General features: G+C 43.3%; 2 protein-coding genes across 5 annotated transcripts in view; both read left to right on the top strand.

Moving 5' to 3' along the window:
- The window catches only part of rmp64 (ribonuclease MRP subunit p64), a 201,185-nt gene that overhangs the window by 1,227 nt on the left and 185,503 nt on the right, over positions 1-14,455 (top strand). Inside the window, exons 2-10 of one of the 4 annotated variants that reach the window (XR_013791448.1) lie at positions 1,319-1,473; positions 3,670-3,758; positions 5,032-5,166; positions 6,647-6,724; positions 6,818-7,134; positions 7,615-7,676; positions 8,287-8,522; positions 9,223-9,654; positions 9,726-10,772. Coding sequence is in view for 2 of the 4 variants with exons in the window: in XM_079519324.1 (XP_079375450.1) it covers positions 1,319-1,473; positions 3,670-3,758; positions 5,032-5,166; positions 6,647-6,724; positions 6,818-7,134; positions 7,615-7,676; positions 8,287-8,522; positions 9,223-9,601 (1,451 nt within the window). In the remaining 2 variants the exon portion in view is untranslated. Of the gene's footprint in view, positions 1-1,318; positions 1,474-3,669; positions 3,759-5,031; positions 5,167-6,646; positions 6,725-6,817; positions 7,135-7,614; positions 7,677-8,286; positions 8,523-9,222; positions 10,773-14,455 lie in introns of those variants that run through there. The other 3 variants (XR_013791447.1, XM_079519325.1, XM_079519324.1) reach the window with 3 other exon arrangements.
- The window catches only part of LOC306935952 (ras-related protein Ral-B), a 47,432-nt gene continuing 45,830 nt past the window's right edge, over positions 12,854-14,455 (top strand). Inside the window, exon 1 of the mRNA XM_079519329.1 lies at positions 12,854-13,045. The gene's annotated coding sequence lies outside the window, so the exon portion shown is untranslated. The remainder of the gene's footprint in view (positions 13,046-14,455) is intronic.

Genomic DNA, 14,455 nt, shown 5'->3' with positions numbered 1-14,455 from the left:
TATGTATATATGTCTATGATCATACAGGTCAGGAGAGTGTCGCCTGACACTTACAGTCTGCATTTTCATTTCGTTTCACTTTGTAAGGGTCAAATAATCCCAAATGAGTACCAATGTCAAGTGTATTCATGTATGTAACCTTGGGCTTGGGGTGGTGAAATAAATCTGTCCAAAGCAAGAAGACTGCCGGCTGTACAGTACGTGTGACTGTGTGTTTGTTATCATTGGGGCTAACATATAAAGCTTAGGCTAGGGCTGGGTGAGGCTGACCCAGTATGGCATTATAACGAATACCGGACATCTTGTGTTATATTCTTGTGAAATATTCAGTAAAGTATAGCTCAAAGGCTACATATTCAGTCAGACTTTTGGTGAGTTGTCCTGACAACTCACCCCTAAACGTGAAGACATCTCACCCCGAAAGTGGCCAAAAGTGAAGACATCTCACCCCGGAAAGTGAAGACATCTCACCCCTGGAAAAGCAGGGGTGAGATGTCTTCACGTTTAGGGGTGAGTTGTCAGGACAACTCACCAAAAGTGGCAAAAGGGGTGAGTTGTCTTGTTACCATTATAACAGCGCGTCATCAGCCAGGTCCAGCTACGGGCTCTCACACACTGCATTCAGTCTGAAGCCAGGCTAGGGAGAGTGTTTGATTGATTGATTTGATTGAAATATTTATTAACAGTTTGCAGAATTACAGTACATTTCAAGCACAAACTCAATACAAACTCTGTTAACTGTGAGTGGACGACCCAATTAAGCATTACACTTGTTTACAACTGAGGGTCCACCTTGTTCAATTCATCAAAACATTTAGAGACGTACACATAGACACTTCTATATAGTCAAATAACAGAACAGGAATTCATCATAAAGGAGGTAAAAAGGGAAAAGAAACATACAGTGAGGGGGAAAAGATTCAGATTTTACGGGGGCCAGTTTCGAATTGCAGTCATCCGTAGGTGCCCTTTGAGAGCGGTTTTGAAGGAGTCAAGGGATTTGCATGTCTTAATGACTGTTGGTAGGGCGTTCCACATTTTGGTGGCATAGGAGCGAAATTAATTTAGTCCCTTGTTTGTGCCGAATATGTAGTTAGGCTACCTACAAAGCTGTTAATTTGGCTATTTCTGCCAAAATAAATAAATAAATAATGAACTGGGGGAATCATAATGGTTTGAAATAATGTAATGACCAATGATACATGATTTTAACATGCACAGTGCATCTAATTGTTGTAGGCCTACTCTTCTTCTCTCAACTTCTTGTTTATACCTAGCTGTGGAACATCATTTTGATTGTGTTTGCGTTGTTTTCCAGATGAAAATGTTGACCAGCTCCTGCTGGAAAATGACAAAGTCCTCATGCTGCTCCGGAGCCAGATTCTCCAGACTGAAGTACGTCTCCTCTATGAACTGCTGTATGTTCTCCACTACAGCAACAGGGGAAACCGAACCTTCAGAGCATTAAAACAGGTAAGACTCCTCCAGTCATACAACCAAGATGGTTGATTTAGATAAACAGTGGGCCCATCCCAATTGGAACCACTAGCGAAATGGTACACAAATCCTACAAATGGATCGTACGAGAGTGTGCTGCTGGGGGTCCCTCCCTATGTTCCCCAGGTTCTATGTTCCCCACTCGGTTCTATGTTCCCCACTCGGTTCTATGTTCCCCATGTTCTATGTTCCCCACTCGGTTCTATGTTCCCCAGGTTCTGTTCCCCACTCGGTTCTATGTTCCCCAGGTTCTATGTTCCCCAGGTTTTATGTTCCCCATGTTCTATGTTCCCCACTCGGTTCTATGTTCCCCAGGTTCTGTTCCCCACTCGGTTCTATGTTCCCCAGGTTCTGTTCCCCACTCGGATCTATGTTCCCCAGGTTCTATGTTCCCCAGGTTTTATGTTCCCCAGGTTCTATGTTCCCCACTCGGTTCTATGTTCCCCAGGTTCTGTTCCCCACTCGGATCTATGTTCCCCAGGTTCTGTTCCCCACTCGGATCTATGTTCCCCAGGTTCTGTTCCCCACTCGGTTCTATGTTCCCCAGGTTCTATGTTCCCCAGGTTTTATGTTCCCCAGGTTCTATGTTCCCCAGGTTCTATGTTCCCCAGGTTCTATGTTCCCCAGGTTTTATGTTCCCCAGGTTCTATGTTCCCCACTCGGTTCTATGTTCCCCACTCGGTTCTATGTTCCCCAGGTTCTGTTCCCCACTCGGATCTATGTTCCCCAGGTTCTGTTCCCCACTCGGTTCTATGTTCCCCAGGTTCTATGTTCCCCACTCGGTTCTATGTTCCCCAGGTTTTATGTTCCCCATGTTCTATGTTCCCCACTCGGTTCTATGTTCCCCAGGTTCTGTTCCCCACTCGGTTCTATGTTCCCCAGGTTCTATGTTCCCCACTCGGTTCTATGTTCCCCATGTTCTATGTTCCCCAGGTTCTATGTTCCCCAATGTTGATTTTCTCCTGATGTGTCCTAGCCCAGTGGTTCCAAAACTTTTTTGTGTCAGGACCCCCAAGTCAACATTTATTATTAGGCCACGGACCCCCCATTTGAAAACATATGCCAGTGACCCCGATAAGGGAGGATTTTTACGGCTCTAGCAGTGATTCCGAAACATATTAATTTCATGGACCCCCAGTTTCACATGCATTATGCTATGGACCCCCCGATTTAATGGCATTTCTATCTCTGGGACCCCAATTTATATTGTAAAACCACTGTTAATTTAACTCTGAGAGTGTACAAATGGAACCAAATGGACCCGCTAGGGTCCATTTGGTTCCATTTGTACACTCTCTGAGTTACAGACCCATAAGGGTCCATTTGGTTGCAAATTATCATTTAGCTGGGTCCCCCCTGGAACTTACCCCTGGGGGTCCCCGGACCCCACTTTGGGAACCACTGTCCTAGCCTGATTGTCAGACTCTTGAGCCTCCAGTGCGCTCAGTGGATTGGGTTGGGTCTATGGTCTGGAAACCAGGCTAGATGTGTCCAATATTTATTTCAGGAAAAATACAATTCTAACCCAGTGGTTCTCTCACACATTTCTTTTCAAAGACCCCCACATTGATATGTATTTGGTCTCAGACCCCCACCTGAAAATATATTGTGCCAGGGAGGGACCCCACACAATATGTGTTGTATGTTGTTTATTTATTTTTGAAATTGGCAGATCTACAAGCTCACAACACGTCTCAACGTGTCGTAAATTAGTGCGTTGGCTATTTTCAAATTGAACCACTGCCCCTCCCCCCTCTTAACCCACAGATTTTACCCTGTCAGGTTGCATTGTGGGCAGTTTCGTCTGTCTGTCTGTCTGTCTGTCTGTCTGTCTGTCTGTCTGTCTTTTGGCTTCACTCACACCTTTCGATCTAGCATACAACATTGATGCATGCTAGATGTAAACAAAGGGTAAGTGTCATGGCCGCCCCAATGCATTTCCAATGGAAGTCACATTTTGACACAACATTTTTGTTGTACGGCTTTCGGCTGTGTTTCGACTGCCCCCCTCCCCTCATACAACAAAAATGTTGTGTCAAACCATGTGACTCCCATTGGAAATGCATTGCGAGCTTGCATCAGTAAACAAGTCTCATGCATCAGCTATACATCAATCTGTTGTGAAGGTGTGAGTCAGGCCTTTGCATTAAAGTAGCATCGTGTGTGTGGCAGGTTGAACAATGCATCAACAGGTTGAAGGAGATGAAGCTGGATGCTGCCCTTCAGGATTTGACGGATCTGTGTCCAACTAAATTCCAAAGGTATAATGATCAGCTCTTAAATAAGGTCTTAGGTTAGTATTACCCACCGTAGTTAAATCTATTTAAGAAATGGCTCTGTTGCCGACGTGCCTTTTAGCCTATGATGCAAATCCCAACTGTCACTAGTCCAACAAAAACATGAAAAAGGTGGAGGGTAGCACTTTAACTTAACCCATTTTGGGCGGGAACCCCTTTTGGTGTTAGCATTATGTTATGCTTTAGCTATTGAAAAATAGCAGATCTACAAGCTCATACAAGCTTGTAGTTCTGCTATTTTTGAAAAATCGAAGAACGACTGACATAGAAACATAGCTCTGATCTCAGGTCAGAATGGGTTAACTTAAAAACCAACAACATGCGACCACGTGATGTCAACTAGAACGTAAGCCTTACCTGCTCCATTGGTCTTCTCTGCAGACTAATTGAAACTTCATAACATATAGATGTTACATTTATGCACATGTGGTTTCTGTGTCACATGTACTGTATCGTACAGTATGTGTATTATACTGTATTATTGTCTTGTACTGTGTGTCTGACTGCAGTGCACTGCTCACACATTGTACTGTGTGTCTGACTGCAGTGCACTGCTCACACATTGTACTGTGTGTCTGACTGCAGTGCACTGCTCACACATTGTACTGTGTGTCTGACTGCAGTGCACTGCTCACACATTGTACTGTGTGTCTGACTGCAGTGGACTGCTCTCACACATTTTGAGAGCAGTCCACATTTGTAATTTCCCTGTATCTCCGTGTCATGTTGCCCACAACCATCCATCCATCTTCAGCCGCTTATCCGTAGTCGGGTCGTGGGGGCAAGTGGGCAACAGCTCCACCAGAGTGCTCCAGACTTCCCTCTCCAGAGCAACATAAGTGACTTCCTCCTGGGGGATTCCGAGACGTTCCAAGGCCAGTGAGTCGATGTATTTCCTCCAACTGCGCCTTGGTCTGCCCCCGGGTCTCCTCCCAGTGGGACGTGATCCTTGGTCTGCCCCCGGGTCTCCTCCCAGTGGGACGTGATCCTTGGTCTGCCCCCGGGTCTCCTCCCAGTGGGACCGAGAGACATCCTAACCAGATGCCCGAACCACCTCATGTTTCCCCACAACGATATGTTGTGTTTTCCAGAGAGCTGAGCATGCATAGTGAGGGTATGGAGTGTGACGTCCCCAGTCAGCCCATGATATGTTGTGTTTTCCAGAGAGCTGAGCATGCGTAGTGAGGGTATGGAGTGTGACGTCCCCAGTCAGCCCATGATATGTTGTGTTTTCCAGAGAGCTGAGCATGCGTAGTGAGGGTATGGAGTGTGACGTCCCCAGTCAGCCCATGCTGGAGTGGCTTTGTCTCAAAGTTCTGGGAGCTGCCCGCCTCATGAGCTGCACCATGACTCACTGTGGCAGAGCCTTCACGTATCCTTTATGGTCCAAAAGCTTTGACTCACTGTGGCAGAGCCTTCACGTATCCTTTATGGTCCAAAAGCTTTGACTCTCATTCACTGTGACCGGTGTTGATTTCATCAAGTGAAACTATGACGAAAAATGTTCGCCGGCTGTGTTTTTTTTCGGTAACATGAGGTGAGCATATTGATCGTCTATTTTTGAAAAATGTTGAATGCTTTCTCTTACAGTGCCAGGCATGTCAGGTTGAATGTGGTTAACCCATTTTGGGCGGGAACCCCTTTTGGTGTTTTAAACATTGTTATAATTTAGCCACCGAGTGGCGCGCTATGAGCTTGTAGGTCTGCTATTTTTGAAAAATCGTGAAAATATGGCACAAATCTTTGAATATATATATTCTTTCAGAGCCAACGTTTTTAACTCAAATCTTTGCTTCTGAGGGGTTCCTGGAACAACATATTTTCAGATGGGTGTCGGTGGCCGATTACATATCATTTCTGGGGTCCTTGACATGAAATATTGAGCACCACTGATACAAAACATCTTTCCGAAAACTGTCTGGCTCTACTTCTTCAGAATGTTTTCCACCTGACAGAGGCCATATCAGTCTGGCTCTACTTCTTCAGAATGTTTTCCACCTGACAGAGGCCATATCAGTCTGGCTCTACTTCTTCAGAATGTTTTCCACCTGACAGAGGCCATATCAGTCTGGCTCTACTTCTTCAGAATGTTTTCCACCTGACAGAGGCCATATCAGTCTGGCTCTACTTCTTCAGAATGTTTTCCACCTGACAGAGGCCATATCAGTCTGGCTCTACTTCTTCAGAATGCCTTCCACCTGACAGAGGCGATATCAGTCTGGCTCTACTTCTTCAGAATGCCTTCCACCTGACAGAGGCCATATCAGTCTGGCTCTACTTCTTCAGAATGCCTTTCAGAATGCAAAATAAATCAGTCCACAGTTGTTTATTTTTCACTACATTTTACGGACAGATGGGATGTTGTTTTAGGGAATATGATTTCTACTTCTTAAAATAGAACATTAACCCATTTAGGCCTGACGTCAAAATTAAAAAAAGTCTTCTAAATTCTGACAGTTTTCTGAAATACCTATTTGTATCAGTGGTGCTCAATATTTCATGTCAAGGACCCCAAAAATTATATGTAATTGGCCACCGACCACCATCTGAAAATATGTTGTTCCAGCAGGAACCCCTCAGAAGCAAATATTTGAGATAAAAACATGAGCTCTGAAAGAATATATATTCAAAGATTTGTGCCGCATTTTCATGATTTTTCAAAAATAGCCGACCTACAAGCTCGTAGCGCGGCACTCGGTGCCGCGCTATGAGCTTGTAGATCTGCTATTTTTCAACAGCTAAAGTATAACATAATGCTTAAACACCAAAATGGGTTCCCGACAAAAATGGATTAAATATGTATCTCCTCTGTGCCACTTTATGGGTTTTCCCTTAACCTGTAATACCTGCAGACTCTCGAAGCAGACTCTGATGTGGGAGGAGTTCATTATCTTGAATGTAGTGATAACCGCCATGCTCAGCCGCCTGTGGTGAGTCCTTTCTGCAAGGTACATATCAACATAGTTGTTCCAGGTCTACATGGGTTAAATTCACACAACCTTGTCCGCCCCTCCCCAAATCAGGGTGTTTTTCCGGGGCATTCTGGCCACCCTGGCTCCCCTCTACATGCAGATCCTGCGTCTCCTCGGAGAGGTGTCCCAGGCTCGGCCCATGCCCTACCTCAAAGACTACTCCCTTCCAGAAGACATGGTTCAGTTCCTGGGACCTTCGGAAGACGAAACCGCCTCCTTGATAATGGCAGAGTCTGCCGCCGCCGTGCGAGATCCGAAAGCCACACGTCGTCCACCGGTAAGCCGCAGATCCACCCGAAAGGAGAAGGAGGACAGGATGACTGAGAAGAGCTTCGAAGAACATGACATGGGTGTTCCTGTGAATAGAGGTGTGTAGTAGGCTGTCCTAACCAAAAACATTCACTTCACTCTACTTTTCACAAAAACTCTCCATTGTCTTCATTGTGTGTCAGTGTGTGTGTGTGTGTGGTTAAAATAGAGTTTAAAGTTTCAATGGGTTATTCAAAATTAGCAGATCACTTGGTTCGTGCTGTCCTGTGAGCTTGCACATCTGCTATTTTTGAAAATGTTTGGAAAATCTTCTCATCTGTGGATCTCTGGCACAAAATGAATTCAGAGTGGCGTGCTAAGAGCTTGTAGGTCTGCTATTTTTGAAAAATCGAAGAACGAAGTGTCAGGATGTAGAAGACATTTTTAGAATCTGATCTCAGGTCAAAATGGTTTTTAATCCATTTTGACCTGAGATCAGATTCTAAAAATGTCTGAAAATCGAGTAGATTCCAGTGACAAAGTGGAAGCTATTATGCACTAAATTACTTAACTAATTAATATACATTCCTCTTTCACAGTGGGAAACCGTGATATCATTGATGGAAAAGCTTTATGCAATCTCTTCAAGGACTTTACAGAGGTACGTATGTGAGCCAAATAAATATATGATCACTGGTCTCTCCTATTTTTGTCAATTTGTCATCAACGATTGAGCACAAATTATTTAACAAGTATTCACCATCACATCTTAGGTCGTACGCGACGTACGGTCTAATGCTTCTATCATTTATGTTCATATATTCATGGGTTGAAAGTTATCATTCGCCATGACCGCCATTTCATTTATTTGGATTCCGTAGAAGCCCACATTTCTTCAACCGATTGGTTGCATGTAGAACAGCAGCAAGTTGAGAACGATGATGGCCATCATCATTAAAGGAGAATTCCATTCTAGAAGGCTTTTTTAAAAAAAAAATTATCCTCAATTCATAATGTAAATAGTATCCCAAGCGGCACACTTTGCTACTTATTTCGATGGAAATAAGTGAATTAGCACAAAAACCCAACTCCCATTGAGGGCGTATTATTAGGGGAAATAGCCAATAATGCACTTTTGCACAAAATAACACCTGGACCTCTTTGGTGGGGACGTAACAACTACAAATAAAGGTAAGAATGCCTTCTAGCATGGAATTCTCCTTTAAACTTCAGTCAGAGATTTTGTTTCTTCCATGTACTGTATATTGTAGGAGTCTACCGAACCAGAATCTTCTACACAGGATGATGCTGCTGCTGCTGCTGTTGGACAGAAAGAAATGTTCCACAAACAGGTGACCGTAGCGTCCACCTTCACCCAGCTGGCGGCCCACCTGGAGGACATGGTCCCGTGGTGCAGAGCCCACCGCCTGAGACGGGAGACACGGCTTCTGTCCTTCGTCCACCTGAGGTGTTGTCAGATGAAACACCTGGAGGCGGCGGGTTTCAAGTGAGGGACATTTTGGTGTAAAGCTATTATCTCGTTGCTGTCGGGTGGAAACCTCATTTTAGTTTAGACAGTACTTGGTTTAGACTAGTCATTGGTTAGACCAGTCATTAGTCCTACAACTACGACCTATCTCAAACCCTCACCCTAAACCCAAGGGGCCAGCGAGGCTATTCAACGTTGAAGCTCTGGGTCCTAGTGGTAGGAGGAGGGACTACAGGCGGACCCGTGGATTCATGACCGGGAAACCCCGTGCAGCTGGGCTTTAACGTTGAGCGCTCGGTTGCCCTACGTCACTCAGGACCTCAAAGTTGAGGTCCGGGGAGGGACTTCCGGCAGTCTTCCGGGTGCTTCAAAACGCCACTGAGCAACTTCCACTGACATGAATAGCTGGGGGGGCGGAGCTTCGCGCCAGTTCAGTCTCTATTATATATATACTCTATGCCTAAACCTAACCTCCCACGGGGCAGCACACCTAAACCTAACCTTAACCCATGTCTAACCAATGACTAGTCTAAACGAAGTATGCACCCCACTGTTACTTCTCAGGATTCAAATTCAAACCTAGCAGTGTCACAATGCGACGCGTTTTTGGGCTTGTGAATTGTCTATTTTTTTTGCTACCCTTGTGTGATACTGTAGTAATAGTATGACAAAGTAGTCATATTTTGTCCTGTCCTCTTTAATTTTGTCCTGACCTAAGTGTCCAGAGGAAGTTGCGGCGCTTCAAGCGGGAAGCCTGCTGGGCCTCTTCTCCGACAGGATCAGTCCCCGCCAGCTTCCGGGCGTCTGTCGCTGCCCTCCGGAGGAGAGCCCACCATAGAACTCGTTTTCTGTGTCTCCGGGAGAGATTCAACCACAGGGCGGCCAGAGTCCTCCACGCTGAACGCAATCCATATGAAAGCCACGGCAAGAGGACTGAATTGCCAGCGTTTCAAAAGCCTGCTATGAGGACACAAGTCATGGACCAAGATGTTCCGGCTGAGAGCGGCGAAAATGCATCTAAAATCACACCTCTGGCTTCTCTTTCTGTAAGCAGAAACGATGAAATAGATGATATATTTGCCTCTGTTGGCTTCTGACATTTTAACCCATTTTGGGGGCGGGAACCCCTTTTTGGTGTTTTAAGCATTATGTTGTACTTTAGCTATTGAAAAATAGCAGATCTACAAGCTCATAGCGCGCCACCGAGTGCCGCGCTACGAGCTTGTAGGTCTGCTATTTTTGAAAAATCATGAAAATGTGGCCCAAATGTTTCAATATATTCTTTCAGAGTGAACGTTTTTAACTCAAATCTTTGCTTCTGGGGGGGGTCCCTGGAACAACATATTTTCAGATGGAGGTCGGCGGCCAATTACATATATTTTTGGGGGTCCTTGACATGAAAATGTTTGAGTAACTGATATAGAAACATGGGGTTTTCAGAAAACTGTCAGGATTTAGACAGTAGAATCGATCTCGGGTCTAAATGGGTTAATTAATTTACACCAACATGAGAATTCAACACTATAAATGTACTACTTCAAGAAGTCGAGAAGGAAGGTGCTTTGGTCGAGAGTCTATAGGAACACATTTTTGACCCGTGTTTGGGGATGGGAGGCTGGGTGGGGGTGATCTTTGTTGCTGCATGTACAGTACTGCTACAGGCTGGGGTGGGGAATGTAAGGGCCGATTCATACTCTTATTTTACCGCTGTAGAGCAGAAATGATTTCGGCTCGTCAGAAATTTTCAGTAGCACCGAAGAGCCGCCTTTAGGACGGTACCCGCCCCCCCGAACCTCAAATGACGTCACATTTTAGGCTCTACAGAGCCGAACCCACTTTTATTCGGCTCTATAAAATAGGAGTATGAATCGCGCCTAAGATGGAGGAGTAGGATGGAGATACTCTGGGCGGAGGGTCCTCACTGGCAGGTGAGCAGTGTTGGGCAGTAACGAGTTACTAGTAGTTACATATTACTGTAATATTATTACTTTTTATTACAGTAACCTGTAAAGTAAGGTATTGCTCTGCCAAAACAGTAATATTATACCCATTTACTTTGTAAAAAATAGCACATATTACTCTGGATTTGTTGGCTACCGTTTGAAAACATTTTATTTAAAAGGTCAAGAGATTGCTCCTTTAATTTATAGCCTTTTTGGCTGATTGGTGACTCTTCCTAATATTATTATTCAAAACAATAATTCAGTTCTAAAATAAGCTGACTAAACATTGTGTTGTAGGATCCTTTTTTGCAGGTGCGGGGGTGCAAAAGTAACAAGTCATATATATATATATATATATATATATATATATATATATATATATATATATATATATATATATATATATATATATATATATATATGACTTGTTATATATGTAAACAATGTTTATGTATACAATATACTGTCCGTTTAGAGATTTGGCAGCCAGTGCAGTTCAGAATGTTGGAATATGCAGCTGAAAATGACTGATGAGAGCTTTATGTGAAGTAAAGTAATGGGTGTTATATTTGTCTATATACACTAATGAAAAGCTTGTGTGACTGTGAATACAGCTCACTGTACAACCAGCTGTATATCTGCTCCTTCATGTTCCAAAAACTATTTGATTACTTAATTTACTTGGTAGGCCTACCTCTTTTAATATGGAGATCGCAGGTGAAGATGGAATGGTCCCTTCGCTCGGTCACCTGTCGCCACCTGGTGGACAACCACTTGTGCTGCCACACAGATACATGCCAGTTTTATTTTTTATTTTGGAAAGATTTTTTTAAATACGGGTACTCTGCTGCAGCCTGCATTGGTGTGTTCGTGGCTTGGTTTATAGCTTAATAACATAATAATAATAATAATAATAAAGCTTTATTTGTATAGCACCTTTTAAGAACCAGTCACAAAGTGCTTTAACAGAAAAACATATAAAGACATAGCAAGGAGGCACAATAGAATAAAATACATTGTCAATAATGCACAAAATCACAACAGAAGAAACCAATAAAAAAAATCACAATTGTACTATAATAACCATATAAACCAGGGGTGGGCAACTGGCGGCCCGGGGGCCACATGCAGCCCCCACCTTCACTTAATGCGGCCCGCGTGTTAATATCAGAAATTCAGAATACTGATATAGTTTTGATTTCAGCTGTTGCAATTCCAAACCCGCTTTAATTACTTCACACGACTAGTATTAAATGACTAGTATTAAAATGTTATTGTCTTTTTGTGTCCAATGTAGGTATGTTAACAGTTCATAAAGTTAACAACTATAACTAAATGCATTTGAAATTCAATAAAAAGGTCACTTTCCAGGATTCCAATTCAAAAATAGCAAAAACATTATTCAGGTTTTCAATTCAAATATAGCAAAAATAGCCGATCTACAAGCTCAAAACGGGCTTGTAGATCGGCTATTTTTTGCTACGACAGAAATGCACTGTGGCCCTCTGGAGTGAGTGTGGAAATATATTGGCCCTCTGGAGTGAGTGTGGAAATATATTGGCCCTCTGGAGTGAGTGTGGAAATATATTGGCCCTCGCCATCGTCAAAGTTGACCACCTCTGATATAAACAGTGTAAATGTAACACCGAGCGGAATGTATTTAGAGCAGCAGGGCGAAGTTAGTAGGTTGAATTTGAATGGTGAGTGCTTTTAACGTCATATCCTGTCGGGTTTAGTCCACTGGGTCCTCCAGATCCCATAGCCTGGGGTGGATAGCCGCCCTGTGATTGGCTAAGAGGTGGCAACGCTGTGCACACTTTATAATCACCAGTTTTCATATTTATTTCCTTTTCCTTTTAAACTACCAACATCAACTCAGGCTTGATAAATGTCTTAATAGACAATATATATCTATGAGCTATTTGTATGACACACACACACACACACACGCACACACACACACACACACACTCAAATCAAAGGGCTTTATTGGCATCGAAAACATACGTTTACATTGCCAAAGCAAAAAGTGGAACAATAGAATCAAAACATCTCCAATAAATCCATTTCTATGTACCAAGATCACTCGATACACACATAGGAATGTGCAGGAATGCACACACACACACACACACACACACACACACACACACACACACACACACACACACACACACACACACACACACGCACAAACACACACACACGCACACACACACACACACGCACACACATCAAATTGTGGATAATTGTCTACTAAAATAATGAATAAAGAAAAGTATGCCAGCGGCTACATGGTTGGTTGCTGCGAAACCCTGGACCAGCCAATCACAGCGTCGCAGTCCCTCCGGGCCATGGGATGTAGCCGGCTGTGTTTCTGCAGCGGAAGGAGAGGAGAACCAAGGAAGGAAGAGGAAGGGAAGGTATAGGAAGGAAGGTGGGGTTTTATTTTTTAGAGGAAGGTTTTGTTGCAGCTCTGAGTGTCTCTCTGTCTGTCTGTCTGTCTTGTTGCTGTTGCTGAAGCCTCACATTAAATGCTGCCATCAAGATAGCATTCCGCTAAGGGGAGAGAGTCACGGATAACTAATTCCTGCTTTGGTAAGTTGTAATAAACATTAACAACACCGTATGTGTGATAAATAACTGCTGCTTTTTCCATCATGCACACACAGATCAGGCAGGGCTGCTACTGTCTGTAAACTGTATAGCAGCTCCTTCAATTCAAGGCAAAAAAGGGACGAGCAGACAAGAAACCACCAATACCCGCCTGGTTTTAGATGAAATTAGTAGTATTATTAATGTATATTCCATCAACTGTGTTGTTTTAGATGATATATTCCCCCGATTAGCCTCGTCTGTTGTTGTTCGTGTAGCCATGGATCTCTGGGATACATGTCTAGATATAATCCATGTTCGATGGCAGGCGTGCTAGTTGGTGACTGTATGTATGGTGTTCATGCATAAGTAGTAGATATTACTATAAATCACTCTTCAAAATGTGACTTTTTTGGACATTTTGGTAAATGTGTTTTGTTAATTTGTACTTGTGTTGGTGTACAACATGTGTAGTTCTTTGTACACTCTCTAGACACACATTTACAACAACACACTGACTGACTGTTCTCTCGTGATCTTCTCTGTGTTAATTAAGCTGTCTATATAACTCTCCATGCCACAGGCTACTGATTTGAACTGAGTGACCAGGCCAACCAGATCACTATTGCTGCATGGAAGCAGGCCAATGGTGGTGTCATTCATTTCCATCATGGGGGCATTTAATACTATTCTATTATGTTTGACCAACTAACTCCTATAGTTTCCACCCAGTGATCAAGTTGTTCCGCTAACTGTTTACAAGTCCTCTCTCTCTGGAAGGTGACACACCCAAGGTTGCTCATTACTGTGCCTTGAGCGCAAAGAAGTCACCTGTCAGCAAAAAGCTCTTAGTTTACAACACACACACACACACACACACACACACAATTCAATTCAATTCAATTCAAAGGGCTTTATTGGCATGAGAAAACATACGTTTACATTGCCAAAGCACAATACAACAATACAGCAATACAATCAAAACAAAAATGATGTACATTTGAAAGTCAGAATCTTCAATAGATCGATTTCTATGTACCAAGATCACTGGATGCAGGTATAGTGCAGGAATATACACAATGATTAGTCTTTAGGGTGGTTGTGTTCCGTTTGATATCCTTCTCCTATCACAGCAACTCACGAATCTTGCTGCTGTGTTTGCACATTGTTGTACTTCGCCCAGCAGATGTTGTCGTTGTGGAGAGTGGAAACCTCCTGTGTCCCAGTAACAGTGTATGGTTAGTATTTAGTTACAACTCACAATGATACTTTTCATTGATTCAATATTTGTAAAAATCCACATTGATTGATTGAATACTTTTATTAACCGTTTGCATGGAACAAGCACAGGGAAGTAGAGTACAATACAAGGGGTTGACTTTTTTCCTCCTCTTTAAGTGTTGTTTTGGGGCG

This window comes from Electrona antarctica (genome assembly GCF_951216825.1).
Source record: "Electrona antarctica genome assembly, chromosome: 13".
NCBI classification, from domain to species: domain Eukaryota; kingdom Metazoa; phylum Chordata; class Actinopteri; order Myctophiformes; family Myctophidae; genus Electrona; species Electrona antarctica.
This window is presented reverse-complemented; position numbering and strand designations above follow the sequence as displayed.